The sequence below is a fragment of the Sminthopsis crassicaudata genome, chromosome 2 (genome assembly GCF_048593235.1).
Source record: "Sminthopsis crassicaudata isolate SCR6 chromosome 2, ASM4859323v1, whole genome shotgun sequence".
Classification (NCBI taxonomy): Eukaryota; Metazoa; Chordata; class Mammalia; order Dasyuromorphia; family Dasyuridae; genus Sminthopsis; species Sminthopsis crassicaudata.
Window position 1 is genome coordinate 36,581,515 of NC_133618.1, and position 27,812 is coordinate 36,609,326.

Consider the following 27,812-nt stretch of genomic DNA (forward strand, 5'->3'; position numbering starts at 1 on the left):
AATAAAACTGGGTTAAAGCTATTTTGTCCTATATGTGTGCTGAAGGTTGAGTTTTGACTACATGTTATAATTAAGTTATCTTTATGGTTAGAGCAATGGTCAATAGAATTGTTAATGCAACTCAATTATGTCATACCTTGTTTTCAGTCTGATTACATGTAATCATTGTATCCTAAATGCTTAGGCAAATGAGTATTTAGCCTTGTCATCTCTCTGTTATGGGATATTTGTGTTTTGTTTTGTTTAAAAGTTTCTACATGATAAGAAGACAATTAACAGTGGTCTGTGAGACCTAACTGCTGTTAAGACTTGTGACTACAGTTGGTTGCATGTCCTGTAAAGCAATAACCTCTTCACATAGGAAGCTACTGGCTCTTCATATTTTGCAGCAGTCTGATGGAGCAGTCTTTCTATCTCAGACTGTTCTAAACTTTATTTGTGAGATTTATGTCAAATCACAGATATTGACTTGCTTCTTTGATGCAGATCAGCTTTGATCAGCTTTAATTGTCAGCATGGCACACCCACCCTCTGCATGGATTGAGAGCCACCGACCATCTTTGCCAGGACACAGTTTTGACTGAGAAGCTTTGTCCCCTCACACCTGTTGGACTGAAATGGGGAACTTTGGGAATGGTTGGCTGTTAGACCTCGACTGGGTCATCTGTTGCTGTGTGGGATTTATTAAACCTGTGTAACTATTGCTGTTATGTTTGAGGGATTTTTAGGAAACACTACTGTGCTAGTCTGTTAGGTATAGGAATCTTGATTCACTCTTAGGATTTATAAGGAATGGTCATTTGATAATTCCTTTCCATGAGAAAAAAAGGAAGGATGAAATAGAGCATTGGGGAAACTGGTATATTTTTGCCTTAGGCACTTCTACCCCACCCTCTCTCTCACTAGTTCAGATGCTTTAGCTTTGGAACCCCTTATTCTGTCAGAATTGCCCTGGCAGACTCAGTTCTTTGGATTAGTTTTTTTTTTTTTTTTAAAGAAACAGCCAGAAATCAGATGTCTGTCTTAGTCTGTCTTATGACTGGCAGTCTCTCTGATCTGTTTTTCCAGTCCTGTAACCCCAGTTCATTAATTAGTATTTCAGCAATCTCAAAGGACCTTGTAGTTTGACATCAGGCATCTAAAAGTTTGGGGTTTGCCTGCCTTGATGGTCTAACTGCATAATCTGCTCAGAAATCTGATCCTTTCTGCACTCCTGTCTATCCCTCTGGGTGGGGACAGGTGAAGCTACTCCAAGCTTCATCCTTCTCCCCTGGAGAGGGTTGCCCCTCTGAATGCTGTAAGCAGAGACTGAGTTAAGTGCACAAATGACTGCAGACCACCTAAATCACAGTGGACTGTCCATCTGAAACTGGATTATTTGGCTGATATGGTGCCCCAACTGCAGAGGACCTGACATACTTGCAACAAGGGAGCCTTTGTACAGCTGTTAACTCTGGGGTTATCAGGGAGAGAACTGTCCTTGCATTTTTTCTTTTCTAGTTTTATTTTGGTGTATTCAGGAGAGAGAGTGTGTGGAATGTTGTGGCATGGTCCTCGTTAATTATCCTGACTCGGTTGCCCTAATTGGTTCTGCCTCAGTTTCCCTAAATTGTTCTGCCTCCGTTTCCTTAACTGTTCTGCCTCAATCCCCTTAGTTGCAAACCTCCCATCTGGTTCATTGAAGACTGAGAGCCACTTGCTCTAAGATTATAAATTGGTAATATAAGACTCAAGATAAAGGGGAATTCAGACCTACTGGCTCCTATCAGAATGTCCAGTGTCTCCCAACATGCTGTCAAAACCAGATTGATAGTCTGTTTCCATGCTCAATGTTCTGACCCCACCCCTGCCTTGGTCTACCTCTGTAGCAGAGCCATGTGTGTATACATGTCATTGAGAACTCACATTCGCCACTGGATGCTTCTAGAATAGATTCCTGTCCAGTCAATCAAACTCTCCAATTAATAGAATGTTGAGAGCTCTCTGACTCTATCTTGCCTCAGTTTCTCTGGCCTTACATTTGCCTTCTTAGCTCCCAAGTGGATGTAGACATTAGGACTCTAGAGTCTCATCACCCATTTAGAAAAATCATTGGACTCCCTAGTGGAGGTTGTGCTGAACTGCTATGGGTTAGATTTGCTGTTCATGAAGCAAAGGGGACTGTGTATGGCACTGGGAGAGTCTTGTTGCTTCTATGCTAATAAGTCAGGTGTCATCAAGGAATTTCTCGACTCCTTGTGTAAGTGGTTGGATGACTGGGAGGCTATTTATAAGACTTCAATGTCCTGGCATCAGTCACTATAGACCCTGAAACTTTTCACCCTCAAGATGACTTATTCCCTATTGGCCTCAGATGAGTCACAACTATGAACATAAAAAGGGGGGAGTGAAATGGACAAAAGACTGGCCCCCTCAGCCCTGGGTAAAGGGGCATCAGGCTTATAGGAAAATGTTGCTTAAACTAAGCATCCCCTGGTTCATGAAACCCTAGACTTTCTGAGAAGTGTGTGTCTAACAAAGTCCAGACAACATTGCAAAACATGCCGACAGGTTATGTTGTGTGCTTACTTTTGTCCAGACACTTCCCCATTGTAAATAAGAAACCGTGTTAATGATTCCCCAAATTTGTAACCACAAGGATTACCAGGATGTGGCAAATGGGCTTAAAAGTGTAACTCCCTAAGGGATCAGGGCTGATCTCTACTAGCTTCTCTAGTGGGGTCAGGTGCTGGCTGGCTAATAAATGGTGTTTAAATTGAATAATCTGGTCAGAGCTGTGTATCTCATGAGAGTCCATTTCAGTATGAGGTGATTTCTTTGAGGCACAAGGGTTCTAGGATGACAACTCTAGACCATCATTCTAGACCATCTGGGAGCTGAAGGCTAAATTTGAGTCAAAACCTTTCTTTGGCTGACCTGGAAAGCTAGACCTCCCATCATTGGGCCGGTTTCTGGGCTAATGGAAACTTCTGCTTTCCAGTTCTGCAATCTTGTTCTGCTCCAGGAAGATTGAAAGGAACTTATTAGATGCGTCACAAATGCCTGGTTCTGAAGGCCTGTTAGGCCTTCTCTGTGGAGAAAATAAATAGCTCTCCTACTGCCAATCCCCCTGTGTATCTTCAGTTCCCTTTTCTAGCCAGAATAGTAGTTGTCTCTTCAGTGTTCTGGATGGGGTGCAATGGTCCACTCAGAACATGAAGGTACAATTATACTTTGTCTTTACCAAAAATTCATTCCAATATAGCCAGCTAAAAGTGGATCCTGAGGAGGATCAAAGTAAAAAGAAACAAAGTTCTATGGCACTCGAAGAGTTCTCTGCTAGAGTGGGAGAACTGACTGAAGTCTCCTTACCCAAAGGCCTCACAGCTTGATCCCAGATTAATCTACCTGGAAACAAAGTCTTTAAAAACCACTGGTCTCTACCATAGCTTATTTATTCACAAAATGTCCCAGGAAATGTTCTGGTGCTTGTGGCTTATGGTGTGAGTGTGTGTTTCTTAAATGAAGCCTCCCTAATACCAACCATATCCTCTGTTAGGAGCACTTTGAGGAGACACTACACAGCATTCATAATGAAACTTTGCTTTAATGTTATTTTTCCCCTGAAATTTATTCCAAAGTGGAAACAATAGGCCCATGAGAGAAGCCTGACCTCCCCATGTGGAGGGACAAGTTCCCTGAATATAAATCTGGGTCTCTCCTATTCTAGATATAGAGCTATATCTAGAATAGATATAGAATAAGATATATAGATATAGATATACTATAATATACATATATATGGGAGGAACTTGTCTATGGGACACTGGAACTCATCCTGTTGGACCATATTGGGTAGTAAGGCTCCAGAGATTTCAATCTAGGAAGATAGAGTAGAAGGTTGGAGGCTATCGTGCTATGAAGTGAAGGCCAGGAACTTATAGAGATCTGGAGTGGATCTTCCATTGGAAGGGTCTCAGATTGAATAGGGACAGTTAGGTGACAGGAGGCAAGTTCAAATCTGGCCTCAGGCACTTGCTGGAATCACTTTGTGACCCAAGGCAAGTTCCTTCACTTATTTCCTTCAGTTACATCATCAATCAAAGGAGTGGGAGGGAGAGCTTCAAAGCCTTCTAGGAAAACCTCAAAATGAGTCAATAAAGATTAGACATGACTGAAATGACTGAACCTTGCCTGGCCCATTTCTAGATCTAGAGAAAGAAGGGAACAACTAGCATCACAAGGCCTCTGATATCCCTGCCAGTTCTGGCTATATGATCCTTTGACTTTTTGTAGGTAATCAGGTTGGAAAGATGGCCTGGGATCAAGTAGGGAAACGCATATATACCAAAATATTTTATATTTGATTTTCTTCATTTCTCATCCACAGCTCTGATTGATTTCCACTGCCAGGAGGAGCATCCCTTCCCCCAGGACGAAACTGATCTCTGAACTGAAATCACCAAGCAAACTGGCCCAATCTCATCCACTGGGGTGCCTCTCCCTCATATTGGAGGGCTGAAGGGTGGAGTCATAACCTCTGGTCCAAAAGGTTTCTGACTGTAAAACTCGACCTGTGAACTTCTCTAATGGCAGTGTTGGTAGTAGAAAGGGAATTAGCTTTTGGGTAAAATCTCAGGATTGTTCTGCTTCAAATTGTATTAAGCCAGACATGTCATTCTACTTTCCTGGGAGTCATTTCTCATCTGTAAAGTAAAGATTTCATGATAGATTTCCTCCAAATGTCTCTGGGACTTCAGAAGTTTTGCTCCCATCACCCAAAGTGCATAGGTATATCTGTAGATCCTATGATTTTAACCTTCCCATGTGGGTAATATGATAAGTCTGCAAGTGACTTTGTTCTAGTTGTTGGAGAGTGGAAATTTGTCATCAAAATCCTGGACTAAGGAACCTCTGAGGTTTCTTTCATCGCTAACAGATGGATGTTATGATCCTACATAAAGAGTGAGAGCCACTAGGAGAGGAAAACTATGAGCCCTGGACTTTCTATCATGATTCTTCAAAATGGATTACACTGCAACCTGAGCATGAGACCTGGCTCACATGGACCCTGGTGCAGTGACCTGGATGAGAACCATAGCTAACAATTTTAGAGTCTTTTAGGGAAATTTTCATCTCTGAAGGATTTAATAAATCTTGTGACGCATAATAGAATATTTCATGAGGTTTCTTCATCACAGGTTATTGATTGATTTCAGGTCACACGATTGTTTTCCTACAAAAGGCACTTCTGGGATGCTACCTGACTTTGAACAAGGGAAAGAGAGGTCAAAATATAATTTTGCACTTATAGTTGTCCCCTGATGCAGGGACACAGCTGGAGATGCCCCAGGCAGTCTGGTCCCTAGAATTCTTCTGAGATTGAGACTTCTCTATGGGAATTGGAATAAGAGGAATGGACCCCATCATTATCTAAAAATAAATATACCAGGAGGCAGAGAGAAAGTATATAATGGTCATTCATCTCGTGCCATTGTCCTTATCTTGCATATGGACCTGGCTAACGTCACACTGCTTTCTCCAGTGTGACCTGCAGATTACAGCCTGAGGTTCTGTAGATAGACAGGTCGTGTCTAGTGCTGAAAAATTCCCCATCAGTCCCTGACTCAAGCAGCTGACTTGGCTGTAGCATGAGCAGTCGTTTCATTTCCTCAGAGTTAAAACTTTGGTTACTGTTCAGAGAGATGGGGCGCTATATTGTGAGAAGCATTTCTCATCTCATTTCGTTCCTTGCTGTGTCTCTGTTGCTGCAGCTTCCAGGTTCTGGGCAGCGTTGCTACGAAGAGGATCAACCCATGCGTTACATGCAAGGAGATGTGGAGATTGGCTTCTTTTTACCCATATTCTCACCTGAAGTGAGCAATGTAACAGGAGCAGAAAGGTTTCAGAGTCCTCCTAACAAGGCTTGTAGGGATTATAGGTAAGTGTCTCTCTATCTGCCTGTGCTCATTTCCACTCTGATAATGCAAGAAAAGTCCTCATTGTTCAGTATGAAGTCGGGGTGCTCTCCCCTCTCACTGTCTCTGAATGTTTATATGTCCTTGTCAGCTTTCATTGTGTCTCATCAACTTCAGAGTTGAAGAAAGAAAACTTCTCTTTCTCTCCTTTCCCCATCCAACAGGTCATGACCTGGTTTCTCAGTCCCTTCCAAGTGCAATGTTTTGTCTCCCTCCCTCCAGGCCATCCTGTCTTTATGTAAATATTGAAGGGTTAATGGACTAAAGCAGCAGAAGTAGTTAGGCCCCTGCTGCCTTTCTATCCTAGAACAAAGTTATTGCTAAGTGTACAGATCCTGAGTAAGGGGAAATCTGCGCCATTCACAGGAAGGAAAGCTGTGTCTCCTCTTTAACTTTGCTATCTGAAAACAAAAAAGCACCCCTTTTTAAGAAATCATGGGATCCGTCCTTCAGGAAATTAAGGTTAGGGATAATTCTACTGCTCCCACCTCATTTATGAGGTGGGAAATATTATCTTATGTTTACTCCTTCTTGTGGGAAAGTGAATTTCTCATTATTTTCTATTCTTTTTGGATGAAGTAATGTCATGAAAGTCAGCATGCCCCAGCTTAGGGTATCTCAAAAGTACTGAGTACGTTAGGACAGATGGAGCCTGAAACTGAGGGCTTGGGAAATTTGACTTTATTTGGGAAAGACAGAATTGTGCAGGATGGGGTGGTAGCAAGTACTCAGACTGGCAAATGGCTTTATGAAATGCCTGTTCCCACTCAGTGATTTCTGGAGATTTCTGTTTTCTTGAGAGTATGAGAGGGGCTTTTTAAAAATTTGTCAAGCTAACTCTTGCTTAACTGGATGACCCCAGGATAGATAGGTGTGTATTTACTTTCTGGGATTTTTCAAGGTACCCTTTCATTTGTGCTGCTGCATAGGTCTTAGTTTTTTACATTGTCACTATCATCAAATCTCTTTGTAAAATCCTCCTTCACATAGCAGGATCTCAGTATATAACAATGAAACACTCAAATATAACCTTTTCTAAGTCTGTGCTGTAGCACAAAAATTTAGACTCCTCCACTGATTTATGGATTGCTTTCCTCTGTCACATCAGAGGAGAAGCTGATCTGCTATTCACTCTGTCTTCTGCTTGTTGAAGACAGACCATGAGTTTCACTGAATGGTTCTTTGGCAGATAAGAGTTCTTTTCTGAACCTTGTTGTAACCTTATGTCATTATTTAATCCCTCTGAATTCTTTTTTTATTTGTACTTTTCTTTGTACTTGTAAATAAAAATTTGCTATTAATCAGTATTCATAAATTATAAATATTTCATTACAAGTGTGTATATTTTTGTGCAAGAAACAAGGCCATTAAATGATATTAATTATTAGTTAACCTTTAACGCTTTAGTATGCTTCTTTTTATTCTATTGGTTCAGCATCTAGGAAAAATGTTTGACCTTGAGGAAGAAGTGTCAAACCCAAGTGTCCAACATTGAATAAAAATCCTATTCTAAATCAAATACCCTTTTAAAATTTATGAATTTTTTGATTTTTACCTTGAGAACTGCATCCCAAAGAAAAGGCAAGAACTCTATATTTTCTGGACTAATGATAATTTGATGGAAATTGAATATAAGTGTTTGTAACATCATGCTAACCTTTTCCATCCATTAAATCTAGCCCAGAGTACAACATTTGGCCAATTTTTAAACATTGCCTAGAAAAATATAGGTATAGGTTCTTTGCTATTATGCTCCTGGTTGAAGATCTGGTACTAAATAAAAATCTTGGAACTGACTTCTCTTCTCAGGCCCTGAGAAAAAAGGAAAAAGTGAGGAGAGAGAAAAGCTGAACCATGAACATATTTTATAGGAGCTATCAGATGGGACCTGAATAAAATATTGTTGGCCTGGATATATGGCACATTCTCTTCTCACACTTATTTGAATTTAGATTTGTATTTTCCTCCTCATGAAAGGGCCTCTTTGCCAGACACCTAGATATCAAAATCTCCTCAGTTTTCATAGACAATGTTGACCTCCATGAAGTCTTCCTTTATTTCTTCAGGGAAATGAGGTCTCACTCTACGGTTTCCATATATATCTGTGACTCTAACCAATCTAATTATTCTTTTGCCAGTTTACATCACAGTACCTTATTTCTCCCACCCATTATCCTCTGATACTTCTAGAGTCAACAACTATCCATATCTTCTTGTGGGATGAGTGAATGACTGAAACAAGCGAGTTATATGAGGACATAAAGCTGATAGTCCTCCCAGTTAAGAAATTACAAAAGAAAAGCATATTGGAACAATGTGTATGGATAGAGGCTAGTTTGAACTCAACTGGAAGGAGCTAAACAGATATTGCAATTCTTAGTTTGGAATAAATGTTGGGAAAGTCTCTCTTCTGAAATGAATTCTGTGTGGTTTGTTTTAATGTTCTGTAACATTTACCATTAATTCACCAGAATTATTGAAAAAAATTACCAGCAATACATTATGCCTGCCTTCACTCTGCATGAGATTAATAGGAATCCCAATCTGTTGCCCAACATTTCCCTGGGATATCGTATGTACAACTCCTATTCTACTGAAGAAAGGACCTTGCAGAACTACCTGTTGTGGCTATCTGGAACAGCCCAGCTCATCCCTAATTACAACTGCAGAGAGCTAGAAAAGATTGTGGCTGTGATTGGAGGAGCCACTTCATCTCTCTCTGTTCAGATGGGGACCCTGCTTGACCTCTACCATTTACCTCAGGTAAATGAGATAAAACCAAACAGATTCTCTCTTCCTCTGTACAACCTAGTAGTCATATTACTAGTATTGGTGGTTGATGTAGTAGGAGCAGCAGCAGTGAATTAAAATGCATTTATATATGATTTTTCAAAATTAAGAAAAGTTTTTTACAAATGTATTTCTTTTGATCTTCACAACAAACTCATAATGAAGATGTTCTTATAAATCCCATTTACAATGGAGGATACTGTGACTGAGAAAAGTTAAATTGTTATAATGCAGCTAATGATTAACTGGGATATATTGTGGTAGACACCTTTTCAGGATTCACATTTGCAATGACAGCAGCAAAAGAGACAGCCCGAGTGGTAACTGAATTCCTTATACAAGCATTTGCAATTATGGGTGTGCCACAAGCAATAAAAACAGACAATGGACCTGCATATACATCTAAACATTTTACACACTTTTGTGCACGGTATAAGATTTTATATACCACCGGCATACTCTTTAATCCTCAAGGGCAGGCAATAATAGAGAGAAGAAACAGAGATATTAAGACACTCCTCCAAAAACAATAGAAAGGGGGAGGTACTAGAAATAGAAAAAGAATAGAAATAGAAAGGGTAACCCTAGAGAACTTCTAAATTTAGTTCTCTATACCATTAATTTTCTAATTTTTGACAAAGATGCACTGGCTCCAGCAGACAGGTTTTATAACCCCTCCAGAAGGGAAGTGTCCAGTAGCTCCACTGTCCTTAAATAATTGCCAGGTGATGTGGAGAGACCCAGAAAGTGGTGAATGGAAGGGACCAGATAGGTTAACTGCTTGGGGGAGAAGGTTTGCTTGTATTTCTTCAGATGGAGAAGGAATCAAATGGGTGCCAACAAGTCATATTTGCCTTGTCCATCAGAGAGAGACAGAAAAAGAGAGACCTCAAAACAAAGGAGAAAATCTAAGAAACATCTGTCACTGAAAGAGCATGGCTAATAAGAAGAATGTTAAAGAACTTTAAAAACCAGCAGGAATCATTGGATTTCCTAACACAAGATGAGACTAATGGACAATGGACTTATAGACATTTATAAATTCTCAATTTATGATTATTTGATCATGTTATTTGTTACATACTTCTAGCATGTGTTATGTTACTATGTTACTATGTGTTTATGTAATCTATGTAATTATGTGTAATGCCTCCCATTTTGATGGATTTATGTTTCAAGGTTATGACCACCCTATGTCCAAAATCAAAAGAAAGGGGGAGATGTTAGGTTCTTACTAAGTGCTAATGAGATAATGAGATATTAGGTTCTTACTAAGTGCTAAGTCGGCACTTGACAATTCTCTAGTTCTGGCCTTTACTGGGGAGGAGCTTGCATGCATAGGAGGAGCAAGTTCATTGGTTGAAGTAATGTTTCCCAGAAGCCCTTGCATTATCCCACACCCATTCTCTGGGAGGATAAAAGAGTGGCTCTCTGGAGGAGGAGTTGTTTCTGGACAAGACTTGAGGCTGCTCTCTGCAGGAAAGGAAGTCGGTTCTCTACAGGAAGAAGAATCTGTCTGAGAGATTTGAGTTGACACAGCAGATCTCCTCCCAGAGAGCGATCGGCAGCTTCTAGAGACAACAGCATGTTACACTAATTAATGTAGATTTTCTTAGATCAGATCTTAGATCAATCATGAATCAGATCTCTAGTGACTGAACAAAGCCACTGTCTTCATCATCAGGGAAACTGAACAACTCCTAGAACATCAACCATATTGTAAGACAAGAAGGCATTTAACTTTCAATCCAAGAAAGGATATGAAAGAAAAACTAGTTATACTTGCCCATTATACAGATAAGTTCAATGATGATTGGAGAACACTCAACACTACACAATTCACTGGTGGAAGAGAACTGATTAGATCTTACCCAGTCTTGACTTTAACTTGAATGATCTTTCAGTCTTTTCTGTCTCATTCTATGAGTTTCATTTTTCATAGTCAATTAGTCCCTTATTATTAGTCAAAAATTTATTGAGATGAGAACTATTTATAAAAGGAAATTGAGCATGAGCACTGATATATAAGGTACTTGTTTTGGGAGCACTGAGAAGCCTATCCACAGAGCTATCCTAAGAACTTCATAAGTACATTTATGAATGTACAAAAGTTTGAGAACATTCCTGACATTATCCTCAAAGAGGATACTACCTTTATTAATAGGCACAGAAGGAAAGCAGAAGCATACAGTGCAAGGAATGACATTTGAGAAAGTGCCTCATCTTTTCAAAACTGAAAAGAGACTTCTCTGAGCACTGTAATTTAAGCTGGATCCTTAGTGAACTTTGTCACTAGTCAGTCAGATGAGTGACTGTTTTGTGTGTTCAGAAGCAACAAGAAAATTAGGGATGATTTCATGAAGAGAAACAATGAAAATTTAGATTGTTTAATTTAAAGGAAATGGAGGTTGTTTTGAATATGGAACTACTCATAAGGAAAGATATAGGACTGGAAGCCTCTTTCCAGTTTCCACATTCCTTATTTTAAAGCACTTCTGATTTAACCTAACATAATTTAACTATTATTTCTTTACAGATACAGATTCAATATTTTAGACCCTTGAAGAAAAACCAGTTGGATCTTTGCTGTGTCACTAACATTAAAATTATAAATAGTCTTGACCATATACTTGGAGAATAGTAAAAACAAAAACTTACAAACTCAGAGAGCATAGGAGTTAACTCTAGATGCCCTTGTGGAAACATGACTGAACTGTCTAATTTTGAGATTCATGAGAAAGCCATCATCTAGGACCTTGGTTGCCAGATAACATAATAGCAGGAAGTCTGGTCTAGGAAAGAGGCAATCTATTCCATTCTGGGATTATTTTTCTTTGATCCTGATCAGAGAGAACATGATAGGGTAAGTTGAATAAGTCTCCTTCACCAAAAAAGGCAGATTTTTTCCTACTGTAATGTCTGGGTATATATCTGACCCTCAGATCTGAAACAATATTAGTCATAGATGATCTGAATTTTTATCAGCCCTCTTATGCAGTCCATGAATATGTGTATTTGTCAATGAGACAAATATTTTTGCCAAAGATTGTGGTAATGATTACCATATTTTGGAACAGGATTTCTTTTTTTTTTTTTTTTTTTAATTTTATTTTATTTTTTAATTTTTTATTTTATTTTATAATTATAACATTTTTTGACAGTACATATGCATGGGTACAAACATTATCCCTTGCACTTACTTCTATTCAGATTTTTTCCCTTCCTCCCCCAACCCCCTCCCCCAGATGGCAAGCAGTCTTATATATGTTAAATATATTACAGTATAATTTAGATACAATATATGTGTGTAGAACCGAATTTTTTGTTGTACAGGAAGAATTGGATTCAGAAGGTAAAAATAACAGTTTACATTCATTTCCCAGTGTGGAACAGGATTTCTGATGTGACTTGGAGAATAAACAATACATTTCAAGTTGTGTCTGATGATCGTTAATGTGGGCTCATCTGTAGAGCAGAGTAATGTTAGGTATAAAGAGTCATGAATGTCTGATGTGGTGTTAAACTGTCCTCTCTTTTTCCGTAGTTTTCATGTGTATAAGAACTTTAGAGAAACATTAAACCACTTATGTGCACTTTAGGACATGTTTCAGCTATTTTCATTTATTTTATACTTATACTTATTTATTTTCTTAAATGTTTACAAGGACATTGTTACCATATTATATTTTATTTCTTCCAGTAGTAACATGTCAAAACTAATTTTTTAGTGTTTTCAGTTGCCCATTCTCTTTCTCTCTTATTTTATGGTGCCCCCTGCATAAACTGGCAAACATTCAGACATCAGTTATACATGTACAATCATGAAAAACATTTCCATTTTATTCATTTTGTAAAAGAGAACTCAAAAGAAATTAAAAAAATGAAAAATAGCATGCTTCATTCAGTATTCTAATAATATCAATTCTTTTTCTATTGATGAAGCTTATGTTTCTTCAATAGTTCTCTCAGAATTTCTTGATTCATAGTATTGATGAGAATTTCTAACTCATTCACAGTTCCTTAGTGTACAACAGTGCTATTAGAGTGTAGCATACACTCCAGGTTATATTCACTACACTTTACATGTTTGTACCTAGGACTTAACAGGGATTTTGCTGAAATTGTCTTCCTTCTCATTTATATCAACATATTTACATCTCCTTATAATCATATACTGTAGCTAGTTTAGCCATTTTACAATTGAAATATGTGCATTTGACTACCAATATTTAGCTGTAGCAAAACCAACTGCTGTAAAAAATTTAGTTTAAATTGGTCCTTTCTAAGTTTGTAATAATATTTGTATATAGATTTATCAAAAGTATTGCTGGATGGAAATATGTGAACACTTTTAAAGCCTTTTTATTATCTTTTCAAAATTTTTCCCATAATAATTGTATCAGATTACAATTCCAGCAACATTGTGTTATGTCCCCAGTTTACAATATCCCGTACTGGATTTTTTTATTATTATTTTTTTGTTGTTGTTGTTATGTTAGTCAATCTAATAAGTGGGATGTGGTATTTCAGAGTTGTTTAAATTTACACATCTTTAAAAATAGTGATTTAGAATTTTTTCATATGCCCAGAGAAACTTTGTATTTGAGAAATGAAGTCAATCTACAATACACATTACAATTCCCTTCCCCAGTTTACTGCTGAATTTTACCAGAGATATTTGTTACAAAAAAAATTTCCCCAGTTTTCTGCTTTCCTTTTATAGTTTTGGGATATTTATAAATCTGATAGATGGCTTTTGGTACCTCCAACTTGTTTTGAATTGCATTTCTCTAATGTTGAAAAAACATCTTTTGTTTCCTGCTAGTTCTATTTATAGCAATTATACATGAAGAAGAATGAGCTGTCTTTATACTTAAAAAGTCATATTCTTGGAAATTGTTAGTGACTGGAAGGATGTCAGCTACTCAGCTACATTGTACAAGGGGTGTCTTTTCTGTATCTCTGGCTTAGATCTCACTAATCTCCTTTAGCAACTTAAGTTTTCTGATTTCATAAAGCCAGAAATACATATTCAGGGTCTATTGGAAACGAGTTAGATTTTCTCCTTGAAAATACCACAATAAAAACCAGTAATGACATCTATAGGTGAATATTATTTTCTCCCAAATCAAAAAAGTACACAGTTCTGATCATGTGGTTTTCTTTCATTCACCAAAGAAAGCCTTGTCTTCAGCCTCAATAATATAAAATTGGTTTACTCCAGAAATTTGTTCTGGGCCAATGCTCAAATGAAGAAGTAATTTATATATTCTGGTTCCTTTGGGAAGCTCAAGAAAGACTCATTGCTTGAATGCCTTCAATAAGTCATTGTCTTTTTGAGAGCTCAGAGAGAGATAGAGAGACTTTCAGAGAGAAATTGTCATTTATGATAAATTTTACAATGAAATCTAAAATTTTCTTCTAACAGTATGTCCATCTTTAGTATGTAGTTTACTTTAGTTTTCTCAGCAGCAGCATGCACCTGCTCATCCATATATTTTTTTTTGTCATCCAGATTATTTATGGTCCATTTGATCGCAGTCTTACTGACAAAGTCCAGTTTCCCTCCCTCTATCAGATGGCCCACAAATCCTCTTCTCTTCACCGAGGTATTGTCCGCTTATTGGTATATTTTCAATGGAACTGGATAGGTCTCATTGTTTTTGATGATGTGAGAGGTGAGGAATTCCTCAGGGAAATGAGAGAAGAAATGAAAAGGAATAGAGTTTGTGTGTCTTTCACAGAGAAGATCCCTCTCAATGACAGAAAAAATAAGGAGTCAGCTGAGGCCTTCAAGTTTAAGATCCTAATTTCAGAAGTCAAAGTCATTGTCATTCATACTGACACAGATTTATTAACAATTATGGGAAACCCACCAGGATTTTTATTCCCAACCAAGAAGGTGTGGATTGCCACATCTCATTCAGATACTACAACGAGAGCCTTGTACCATTATGGTTTCACTTTCCATGCTTCTCTCTTCTTTTCACACTTGACTACTCCAGTACCTGGGTTTGAGAGTTTTATCAGGAATGTTATACCTCCTTTAACCATGAGGAATGTTTTTCTTGAAGCATATAGACCATCACCTTTGAAATGCTCAGATCAACCAGATTTCTCAGAGCAAGATTTATATTTACCAAATGCCTCCCTGAAACATTTACCTTTTTACCCTGTGGACATGACCACATCCGCCTTGAGTTACAACATCTACAATGCTTTTTATGCTGCTGCTTGGGCTCTCCATGAAATACTGATGAAAAGATCCGAGAAAAGGTCCTTGGGAAATGAAGAGTCTATATTGCCTCATCCATGGCAGGTAATATGGAAAAACTGGTGCTCTTTGAGTATGTATTTTAGCATGAAGTGGGACAAGGAGTGTATTCCTCAATTATTTTTATTGTTGGCTTCCAATATTTGTCAAATTGCATATAAAGTCAAAATTAAATGTCCTTGAGAGAGTCTTAAGAGTTGTAAATAACCTTAGGTTTCATATTTCCTATTCAGCTCTGGACTTTTTTTATTATAAATATTTGAACGCCCTTTATTTCATTAGGAACCCTTTTTTTTCCTGAAGGACTGAACTCAGGTTTTCTGGGTAGGTAACCTTAGTTGTAATTAGTTCTTCTCTAAAATGTCATATTCCAAGCACTCTGATCTATAAATTAAGAAGGTGAGGAGCTTTTGTCATCCTGACTGTGGCTCTAACATATACATCTATTTTTTCTGCATCCTTGCAATATATTCTCCTTTACCTTGGAGGTTTAGCATTGGGTTATAATATCCCTGGTGACTTCCTCTGGGGATCTTTTTCAATAGATGATCTATGGCTTCTTTCATACTCTATTTTACCTACATATTCTGGAATGAAGTAGAAATTTACTTGATACTTTCTTGGAAGATAGAAACCATGTTCTTTTGGATTGTAGAACTCGTGTAGTCTCATAATGTTAAATGTTCTCCCTTCTATCTGTTTTCCAGGTATTTCCATTGTATTACTGTGTTTTGTTTTCCAATTTTTTTCTTTTAGTTTTTCTTTTATTTGTCAAAGCGCCATTATCTTCTACCTTCATAGTTATAATTTTTAAGGAAATATTCTCCTCAATGGGCCTCTATAATTCCTGTTCAATTTGTCCAATTCTGATTTTTAAGGCATTTTCCTCCTCTATGTCTTTTTCTGCTTCCTTTACATCTCTCTTTTCTCTTCATATTTTTTTTCTCTACTTCTCTGACTTTATTTTGAAAATTCATTTTTAACTCTTCTGTGGCTTTAGACCAGTTCTTACTTATGTTGCAGATTTTGGATACAGGAATTTTGAGTTTGTTATTTTCTTCTTCATATAGATTTTTCATCTTCCTATTCATCAAAGTAATTTTCTATGATCAAAACTATTTTCTGTTGTTTGCCAATTATACCAGGCTGTTATTTGACTTTACTTCTTTATTAGAGTAGTGCTCTGTTTCCAGGGTAAAGGGGTCAATGTCCCAATTTTAAAAGTTTTGTACAGCTATTTTCAGGGATTCTTCTAGGGATCTGGAAGTTTCATTTCTTCCAAGGCTGTCTGATCTTAGAAGAAATGTGTTTAATAATGATCTGGCCTCTATTCTGTTCTGTGAGTTACCACAAGCACTTTTTCCTGCCCTGCAACTGAGAGAAGATCCATATTCCACTGTTGCTAAATGTTCTCATGTTCTAGTTCTCTTCCTTGATCTCAAACTGTGAGCCAGGAAGGTGTGCTAGATCTCGTTACTGGCAAAACAACTAAGTCCTGTCCCAGGGCTTTAAAAGAGACTCCTGTAATACACTTATGATAAGCTTTTCAACCCTCTTAACATCTGTGGTACAAGAACTCCTGCAATGCCTGCCACATCTGCAGTTTTTTCAAGTGCTGTGTCTTCAGTAGCTGCTGTATTGCGCTGCTGGTTTACACTGAGTGCTTTGAATGTCACACAAATTGTTTTATAGTTTATCCTGGAGATGGGAGAAAACCACTGGAGATTTTTGAGGATGGGAGTGCCATGGTCTGGCCTGCACCTCAGAACAATCCCTTCCAAAGCACAATGAAGAATAGGAGAGATTTAAGGCAGAGGCACCCACCAAGAGGCTATTGCAATAATCCGGGTGTGAAGTCACAAGGATGTTCCAATAGCAGAGAACAGGAGGGGAACATATTAGAGAGATGTTGTTGCAAGCAGACCTTAACAATAAATTATATAAAAGGGGTGAGAAACAATGAGGACTTCAGTGTGAAACTGAAACTATAAATCTAGGAGATGTAGGCAACCCTGTGGGTTTAAGAGGGTCATTTCTGTGTCCCAGAAGAATCTCAGATTTGATCCCACCTGAAAATAAGACCACAAGACTCCATTAATTCTCATATACATTTGCCTTTCCCTCAGGTACTGCTCACTGATGAGCATTTCTCCTCTTTTTCAGCTACACTCCTATCTAAAGACCACCCAGTTTAAAAATGTTCTTGATGAGCAAGTGTTTGTGGATGAGAATAGACATACTGAAGCTCAGTATGGCATTATGAATTATATATACTTCGATTATTATAATGATCATCTTATGTACGTGGGGAACTTTATCCCAGAAGCTTGGCTCAGTCAAGATTTTACAATTTGTGCAAATGTCATAGTGTGGGACACATGGAGTTCAAAGGTCAGACACATTTTAATGTTAATTTATGCTACTAAACAAGAAGAATCCTTGACTTATGTGGTGTACTCTACATAATTGATAGGTGCAGATGGGTGGAAAAATGGCTAGACTGTAAACCCTGGTTCTGTTTTTCTTGTCATAAGTTCATACATGTCTCCCCTGTTTTCTTTGTAGCAATCCTCTTTATCATTTATTACATCACTATATTACTTTATTATAATTACACACATCTACATAAGTATATTGTTAAACACACAGAGAAATTTTATTGCATATACATGTAAATTTATATCTATATATTCACAAAGATATCTATAAATATAATATGTAGTTCAACAAATCTTCAGTTTATAGATATCATTTCATATTCCCATTCTTTGTCATTTCTAAAGCAGACATAAATATATGTTAATTTGTATTTGTTTTCAACTTCAATAGGAAAGAATGAAAAAACCTTTAGCTTGTATGCAGCATTTAGCATAGAGTATTTAATATTTAACCATGACTTTCCATTTCACATTGCTTACTTTCTCCCTAAAAACCTGTATTTCTGTATCTTTCTATCTTTGTGTGTATGTGTGTGTGTGTATGTGTGTGTGTGTGTGTGTTAAGCAAAAGTATTCATATTCTAGGTCTCTTTGGAGGTAAATTGTTTATATTTGCATCTGTTCTTTGTAATTGATTGTACAACTTACAGGACACAAAATGACTTAGATTTCAAAAGTGTTCTTAGAAAACCATTGCTGTTACTGTGAACAATATTTTCTTCAACTCATTTTACTTTTTGTTATTTCACGCACCTTTTACCCTGTTTTTCTAAAATCAACCAAGTCATCATGTCTAATAGCACGCTACTATTCTGTCACTATTATATACACCACATCTTGTTTAGTCACAGTGGCTAGAGCACCAACCCTGGAGCCAGGGGGACATGAGTTTACATACAATCTGAGATACTGAACACTGCCAAGACATGTGACCCTGAGCAAGTCACACATACACACACACACACACACTTTCTCTCTCTCTCTCTCTCTCTCACACACACACACACACACACACACACACACACACACACACAAACAAACACAAAACCAAGTAAGACCAAAGTCTATTAGAATTGTCTTGTAGCATCTCATTGTTGAAATGAACCAAGTCCATCAGAGGTGATCATCATATAATTTTACTACTTTGCAAAATGTCCTCCAGGTTTTGTTCATTAGTATTAATTTTACCTCTTTATCTCTGGTACTCCTCAGTAAGATTTTGTTTTCTTTCTTATCTTGTTAAATTGTATCTATTTTTGGTTTTATTTGGTGTAGGATCAGGATCACTACTCCTGCTTTTTTTTTTTAACTTCATCTGAAGAATAATATATTTTGTTCTACTTTTTACCTTTAATCTGTATGTATATTATTGCTTTACATTTGTTTGTTGCAAATAACATATTGAAGATTCTGGCCTTTAATCCATTTTGGTCTCTATTTCTCTTTTCTGGTAGTGCTCATCACATTTATATGCATACTTAAAATTTCTAACTCTGTATTTCCCAGTAATTGATGTTTTCTACATTATGCTTTTCTCTCTCCTTTCACCCTTTCCCTCCTCACCAGTGTTTTGCTTCTGATCTTCACATCCCTCAATCTGCCCTCCCCCTTTTCAGTCACTTCCCATTTTCTTTATCCTTTTCCCTTCTGCTTTTGACTTCCCTTGTATAAGTTTTCTTTTTTTATTTTTTCATTTCCATTTCTAGTTCTTTAGACAGTGAAAAAAATATCAATAACTAACAAAATATTAGGATATTCTCTGTGTGAGCCCAAACAAGGAGATTGAGTCCATCAATGTAAATACCTCTCCCTTCTTTCCCTATAATGTAATAGGTCATGTGTGGCTCTTTGAATGATGTCATTTAGCTCATTTTACTTTCCTTTTTCTTCTCCCAATGCAATTATTTTCCACCTTTAATTTCTCTTTTATATCATCGCATTAATGTTAATTTATTCCTACCCCTTCTGCCAATGTACACTTTTCCTCTTTTTATCCTGATTTAACTTTTTCTGATACTCTTTACTCTTGTATTTGAAGTTCACATTTTATTTATAGCTTTGGTCTTTTCATTAGAAAAATTGAAAATCTCCTCTTTCGTTAAATATCTAATTTCCCCTCAGAAAGACAATGCTTAACTTTTCTGAGTAGCTGATTTTTGATTGTATCCAAACTCTTTTACCTCCTGGAATATCCTATTCTTGGACCTCAAATCCTTTAATGTAGTAGCTTTTAAGTCCTGGGAAATACTGATGGTGGTGCCTCAATTTTTGCTTCTTTTTCTGTATTCTTGCAGAATTTTTCCATTTTTTATGTAACTTAGCTGCACTATTCCTTGGAGAATTCATTTTAGGTCTCTTTAAAGTAGTAATTCACGAATTCTTTCAATGAATTTTACCTTCTGCTTCTCAAATATCAGGATAGTTTTCCTTGATGATTTCTTGAAAAATGTTTACTGGGCTCTTTTATTTATCACAGTTTTCAGAACATCCAGTAATTACTATTTTGTTGCTCCTGGTTCTTTTTTTCATATCATTTCTTTCTTTAGTAAAATATTTTATATTTTCTTCAAATTTTTCACTCATTTTTACTTTTATTTCATTGAGTCTAGATATCTAATTGAGTCATCCATTTCCATTTGTCAAATTTTAAATTTTCATGAATTACTTTTTTTCTGACAGTCTTCCACCTCCTTTTGGATTTGGCCAATTGTAATTCAGAGGAATTTTTGTATTATGGCTTTTTTTTTTCATTTCTCCAATTTTATTTTTAGGAATTATTTTATTTTTCAATTTACTCAAATTGATTTTTAAGAAATAATTATCCTCTATATTTTTGTATTTTGCCAAATTTGTTTTGTGAGGAGTTGTTTCTTTTAGGCATTTCCCTATTTCCTTTTTCAAGCTTGAGTTTTTATTTCCACGTCATCATAATTTCCCTTCATACTTCTTATTTTTTCACATTTTTTCTCACATCTCTTGTTAAAGATCTTTTCTGAGCTTTTTCAAGAGAGGCTTTTGAGGTTGACAAGAGTTCATATTCCCCTCTGAGATTTTGCCATTGTTATCCTCTTCCAGGCTTCTATTATGATGTTCCCTGACTCATATCTCTCTATGGTCAGAGTTTTTTTTTTTATTTTATTTTTTTGTTTTTTGGGTTTTTTTTTTTTTTGCTCCTCTTCTCACTTTTAAAATTTGAGCTCTGTTTATTGGATGCACAAGAGATTGTGTCACGCTTCTTTTGCAGAACAACAGGGGTCTCTCTAACTGTTTGTGTGGAGCAATGTTTCTTCAAGCTTTACCCCTGGGCTGGCTTACTGAGCTTCACTGACTCCCATGTTCTCTTCTATGTTTGCCCTGGAGGTCTCACAGCAGAACTGCTGATGCCCTGGCTTTCTGGATGAGGACACAGTAGGCACTCTTTCTGTACTTTGGCTAAGAGCCTCACACTAAATTCCCAATGCTGGACTTCCCCAGGTTGTACCTAAATGCACCCCATCTCTGCTGGGCCACGAGCCACCCTGTGCTGTCCAAATAGAACTGTCCTGAAGGCATTCCACTATAACTTAAGCTGAAAAATTAGATTCCAAAAGTTTCTGAGTTCTGTCACTCCAAAATCCAATCAGCACTTGATTTGCCAAAAGTGTTATTTTTGGTTTTTCATTGAATACACTAATCCCTTCAATTTCTCTTTTATCACTTATTACTGAAGATAACATTTCCAGCACAATATTGCAAAATAGTGGTGTTAATGGACTTCCTTGTTTAACCTTTGATCTTATTAGGAATCCTTCTAGGCAATGAAAACTCACTTTTCTTTGGGAACAGCATTTGCAGTACAATGGCCCTCCCCAAGAAGAAGCTTAAGGATGTTGTTCAGATACCTCCCACACCTATAACTGAGACTGGGGAAGCCATCTTCTCTGAAATTAGCCAATATATGGACTATCTTATAAATGACCATGGTGTGAAATACATTTTTGTGAATGGTTCAGGAAAATAAGGTTTGTCCCTGAGTGTTACAGAAGAGTGGGTGACAAATGGAATAAATAAGTTGGACCATGTGATCATTCATATACACTCCTAATTATGTATCTGTGGAGGTGGTTATCAAAACCAGAATGACAAAAAACAGCTGCATTTTTCTTAAAAAACATAAATACTCATCAGTTAAAATTGTTTATTCCAGTCTCCTGTCATTATCTTAGGTTCCCTCTGCAGTATGTAGTGCCAGTTGTCCTGCTGGATTCACGAAGTTGCCTTTGGAGGGGAAGCCTCCTTGTTGCTTCAGTTGCTCCCCATGCTCAGAAGGAGAAATCTCGAGTCATATAAGTGAGTTACTGCAGGGAGCTTGCTTCTCACAGCCCCTACTAGTGAAAAAAACTAGGAGCATATTCTTTTGTCTCAATTTTCCAGAAATGTCACGGTCTCTGTAAATGATGATATGAGCCAGAGAAAGAGCAAAAGTTGGAAACTTTTCCAGTAAGATAAAGGGTGAAAACAAGGATGCCTATTTTGCCATTATTATGAATCTTTGTACTAGAAATGTTACCTTTAGCAATGAGACAAAAGTGAAATTGGAGGAATTAACGTATGCAATGAGAAAACTAGTATCACTCTTTGTAGGAGATATGGCATATGTAGAGAATCCTTGAAAATCAACAAAAACTACTTGAAACACTTAACAATTTTAGCACAATTGGTGGATATAAAACAAACCAAGACACAGCCAGGAACTGTATAAACACAGTGACATGGTAAATTTTTCCTACTGAAAAATGAGAAAGACAATATATAGGAAGACTATTCATCATCGTATTTCTTTGATGAACTGCAATCACCCTTTACTCCTAAATAGTATGTCATAGATATACTCAAAGGTAAAAATTAAAAACCATATATACAAGTGTCTCTATATTTATATGTATATGTATATAAATATAGTTGTATAAATTTATGTGTGTATATATATACATATATATATATCTGTTTAGAGATAAGGGAGTGAGAGAGATGTCTTTGCAAGAAATAAAAAAGGGAGAAACATAAACAGTTGCTGAGAGACAAAGGCAAACATAGAGACAGAAAGAAATGAATAGAGAGACAGAAATAGAAACCTCGATATTGAGATGGAGAGGGCAAAAGCAAAGAACATCACCTAATGGGGGAATTGTATCCCACAGATTATAAATTGCAGACTTTTCTCTAACCTATGGGTCTGGTTTCAGGAAAAAAATTTACTCAACACTGACCAAGAGCTGAAAACTAGCAGGGACTTCAGAGATCATGCTTCATTTCCTATAAGAAACCCAGAGCAATTAGCTGACTCTGTAAACTCCATAGGAGCCAATCAAATGTTATTACCCTTTCTACTGATAATCTAGTATTGCCTTTCCATATTTCATTGTCCTAATGCTTTATGGTATTGAACAATATAGTAATGAAAAAGTCAGCCATAATGAGGAATACTAAACAAATTGGCCTTTTCCCCCTGACATTTTAATCAACACAGTTGAAAGCAGTGATAGCCCTGGGGCTGGACCTGTGACTTGTGGTTAGATGGAATTCCTGCAGCAGGAACAGTCTCTGCCTAAAAAAGTCAGGTATTTAGCTGGGCCTTGTTTTCTGGGAGATACCAAAAATACTGTGGAGCATAGTGACTTCCACAGTATTAAAATGTATCTGCCCCCTTCATGGCCATCACCTGTTTTCATCACACTGCACATGGAGTGACATCAGATAATTTAATTGACTCAGGAGATTAAGAAATGAGACATAGGATAAGTAACTCATCCCATGAGTCACAGGGCTTGTGGAGTCAAAGCTGCATCACCACCTCAAAGCACAATGGATGTGGCCATGGCTTATTCAATAGCATTGTATTTGAGCCTGGCCTTACATGGTTTTGAATCCAAGAGAGAAGGCAAAAGAGGAAAACAGAGAAGAACATACAATTTGTACAAAATTTAGACCATCCCTGAATCTCATCTGCTGCCTTAGTAGGAGCACACATGGGTCTCTCCTCTGCAGTGAGGGTAAACTCTTGATTTAGTGATGAGAAGGATGAGGATGATGGCGATTAAAAATCATAAAAATCATTTAAATAGAGGCTCAATTTTGTGCTACATATGTTCTATCTCATTTGATGCTCATAATAACCTTATAAAGATGGTATGATTATTATCCTTATTTCACTGAAAAAAAAAACAGACCAAAGGATATTGTTTGCCCAGAGTGGCATAGCAACTGTGTTTCTGAGGCAGAATGTAAACTCTGACTTTCTTGACTTCAACTCCTATTCATACGGTAGTCATTTACTTACTTATAGTGCAGAGTTAAATTGAAACAGTTGATGGTAATTTGTGACATAGTTAGCATGTCTCTTCGGATTTTCACTGCAGATGTGACAGAGGCAATAAAAGATTTGTGAAGATCTCAGAAAAAAGGGAAGAGTCAATGAGAAAAATAATTTGGAGGCAGCAGAGAGACTGCTGAGAGCAAGTATGGGTCTAGTGTGTCATTGAAGCATTCTAGATGCTAATTTCAGGTCTCATGGATCTGAAATACAGAGTTAAAATTAGGTCAATCCAATATTCCAAATACTAGTGAAAAATCCAATTGAGGATCTAAAGAGAATTTTTCTTTAAATTAATTGATGAAATGAAGTTATTAAAAGGTTATTGTTTTCACTGTTGAATACATTCTGGAAAAGATTCATTTCTCTTGGGATGAATAAAAGGAACACTTCCAAAACAGAAGAAACAGGTTTTCTATAATAAACTTGCCAGCTATCTAATAAGTTATTAATCAGTCAATCAATAGTCATTAAGTATAAGTAGAACTTAGTCGTGAATAATGGGTTAGAGTGATAAAAAGGTGAATCCTTCATTCAGGGAGATTCTATTCCAACAGAGAAGACAAGAATACACACACTCTCTGTGTATCAAGAAAATGTTTAAAATTCATATAAATTGTTTGTTGAAAGGTGTAAACTGGGAGCTGCAAGAATGAGGAAGTAGTGATACAGGCACCTCTTCAACTTGAGTAGTTGCCCAACACAACAGAGAAGTAATCTTGATATTTGATACTAAAGGCCTCCACTGTCTAAGCTTACTGTCCTTAGTGATTAGGTTAAAAAGAAAGGAATAAGGAATTTATATAGAGAACTTGAACCAAAGCCAACCAGTGATCAAGGACAAGATTAGCAAGGAATTTACCAGTGATTTTACCAGTAAAGAGAGAATGGGATTTTGCATCCATCCTGTGGAAGCAGAAGAAATTGCTGCACCTCTCATGACTATTTCCTATTGTGGGACTGAAGAGAAATATTTTAGTCTAAACTTAAGTTTTTGCTTGTTTCCTCCAGATGCCGAACAGTGTAAGAAGTGCCCAGAGGATAAATACCCCAGTAAGCAGAGAGATCGCTGCCTCCCCAAGACTGTGACCTTCCTGGATGTCAATGAACCTTGGGGGAAGGCAGTCACAGCTGTAGCTGTTTCACTCTCATTGCTTACGGCCCTGGTTCTGTGGGTCTTTGTGAAATTCCAAGACACTCCCATAGTGCAAGCCAATAACAGGAACCTCAGCTACATGCTCCTCACCTCCCTTTCCTTTTGCTTCCTCTGCTCTTTGCTTTTCCTAGGCAGTCCCACCACTGCTTCCTGCCTTTTCCGACAAACAGTATTTGCAGTGGTGTTCACAGTGGCTGTTTCCTCCATTTTGGCCAAAACCATCATAGTGGTTCTGGCTTTCAGGGTTACTGGGCCAGGGAGCAGGATGAGGATATTCCTTCATTCTAGAATGCCCTACTGTGTTGTTCTCATCTGCTTCGGAATTCAAGTGCTTTTCTGTGCCATCTGGTTGGGGACCCATCCCCCCTTTCCAGAAGCAGACACACACTCTGAATCCAGCCACATCATCCTCACATGTAATGAGGGCTCCACCTTTGCATTTTATTGTGTCCTGGGCTACATGGGCTTTCTGGCCCTAGCAAGCTTCACCATAGCCTTCCTGGCCAGGAACCTGCCTGATGCCTTCAATGAAGCCAAGTTCATCACCTTCAGCATGCTGATATTTTGCAGCGTCTGGATTTCTTTTCTCCCCACATATCAGAGTTCCAAAGGGAAAGCTGTGATAATTGTGGAGATCTTCTCCATCTTGGCCTCCAGTGCCGGCTTACTGGGCTGCATTTTTATTCCCAAATGTTTTGTAATTCTCCTGTCATCATGGGAAAATAACACAAAACAGAACAAGAATCAAAGGAATTCCAGGAGCAAGAATTTTTCTTCTTTTACAATTTGATATCTTTATTTTGCCCCATTCCGTGTAAAACACTATTTTTATCTTTATTTTTAAAGCTTTGACTTCCACATTCTCTCCCTTCTTTCCTAACCCCAGAACAATTGGAGTTCCACATGTGCAATTACACAAAATATTTTTATAAATGTCATGTTGAGAAATATGCATGCATCATTCCTTTGGTTAATAAAAAGAATCCTTAAAAATATTTTTTTTACAAAACTGTGTTTCCATTTGCATTTAAAAATCATCAGTTTCTTTACAAAGACTTTCACAGTAGTTTTGGATCATTGTGTTGTTGAAAAAGCAAAGTCATTTGCAGGTGACCAGTCCACTATATTGCTAGACTTTGTACACATTACATTTCAGTTTTCATATATTCATGTATATCCTTCCAGATTTTTCTGGTCCTCATACTTACAGAATCATCAAAGTATTTTGTCACAATTACATACCACAATTTCTTCAGCCTTTCTGCATTTCATGGGAATTCCCTCAATTTCCAATTCTTTCCCCAAGAAAGGATATGACATAAATATTTTTATACATATATTTCCTTTTCCTTTTTTTTCTTAATCCCATTTGGTTTTCAACCCATGTAGTGTTAGTTTTAGGTGGATGAATTTGCCTAATTTTGTGGCCTTTTCAACATATATCATATATTTTAATCAATATCAGTTGGGAACTAGCTCATAGTTTAATATTTGAGGAAAGCTGGCTGCATCAAAGAAAGTTGCTTCAAAATTGTTTTCACAATGACAATTTTAACTGCATTTTCTCATTCATTTTATTTTGTTTATTCAATTTATCTCTTATCAAAGGGTTTCACTTTTCACCACACATTTCACAGTATTCCCTCTCTTTTCTCACCCTAGCCGCAGATCTTATTCCTTTTCCCTTCTACTATCTAGCAAAATAATATAGATTTCTATATGTTGAGTGTATATGTTATTTTGGCTTAGAGCCAAGTCAAATGAGTGTAATATTCACTCGCTCTTCCTCCCCTCCTTCTTTCCCTTCTACTAAATGCTTTATGTTGCCTCTTTAATAGAAGATAATTTATGCCATTCTACTTCTCCCTTTCCCTTTCTCCTAATACATTCTGCCAACCTTTCAATTTAATTTAATTTCTTTCATAAACTATCTTTCATATTCATATTCAATTCACACCTATGTACTGTGTTTATATACACTCCTAATTTCCCTAATAATGGGAAATTTCTCATGATTTACAAGGATAATCCTCCATGGAAGAATGTAAACAGACAAATCAGGTTAAGTCCCTTCTGATTAATGACTTGTGCTTCTCCTGAATTTTGTACATGAAAGTCAAATTTTCTGTTCAGCTCTGGTCTTTTCATCACAAATATTTTGAATTCCTCTATTTCACTGAATTCCTACCTTTTTCCTAAAGGTTTACCATCAGTTTTATTAGATAAGCAGTTCCTGGTTACAATTCTAGTTCCTTTGCTCTACAGAAATTCATATTCCAAATACTCTGATCCTTTAAAGAAGTGACAAAATCTTGTGTGTCCTGACTGTGTTTTCACTATACTTGAATTATTTCTTTCTAGGTATTTGCAATATTTTCCAGTTTACCTAAAAGTTCTTGAATTTGACTACCCTATTTCTGGACATTTCTTTCTTGAATTCTTCAGATGGTGATCAGTACATTCATTCAATTTCTCTTTTATCCTCTAGAATACCAAGAGTTTTCCTCGATAATAAATACCAGAAGATATCTAGAAAGTCCCATAATTTTAAAATTATCTCTGCTGGATCATTATTTTTCCAGTGAGATATATCGCATTGCTTTCTCCTTTTTCATCATTTACATTTTGATTGATTGTATCTGGATTTCTTATAAAGGCATTAGCTTCCATTTGGCCAATTATACCTTATATTTCTGCAATCACAGCAGCAGATTCAGAGTTAGTATTTCTTGTTTGCTAATATCGAGCCAGGGCTGGGACTTTGCTGTCTTGATCTATACCACTACTGTGCTCCGATCTCACAATTGACATTTCCTGATGGGAAGTTGTCATAGGTTAGAAAAAT

The 27,812-nt window shown here is 37.0% G+C and overlaps 1 protein-coding gene across 1 annotated transcript in view; it reads left to right on the forward strand.

The window, feature by feature from the left end:
• LOC141552617 (vomeronasal type-2 receptor 26-like) overlaps window positions 1–25,766 on the forward strand; it is a 42,466-nt gene extending 16,700 nt beyond the window's left edge. Inside the window, exons 4-9 of the mRNA XM_074284697.1 lie at window positions 3,137–3,200; window positions 5,754–5,920; window positions 8,429–8,720; window positions 14,263–15,066; window positions 21,665–21,788; window positions 24,823–25,766. Of these exons, the coding sequence (XP_074140798.1) occupies window positions 3,137–3,200; window positions 5,754–5,920; window positions 8,429–8,720; window positions 14,263–15,066; window positions 21,665–21,788; window positions 24,823–25,757 (2,386 nt within the window). The 3' untranslated portion in view covers window positions 25,758–25,766. The remainder of the gene's footprint in view (window positions 1–3,136; window positions 3,201–5,753; window positions 5,921–8,428; window positions 8,721–14,262; window positions 15,067–21,664; window positions 21,789–24,822) is intronic.
• Window positions 25,767–27,812: the final 2,046 nt, after the last annotated feature.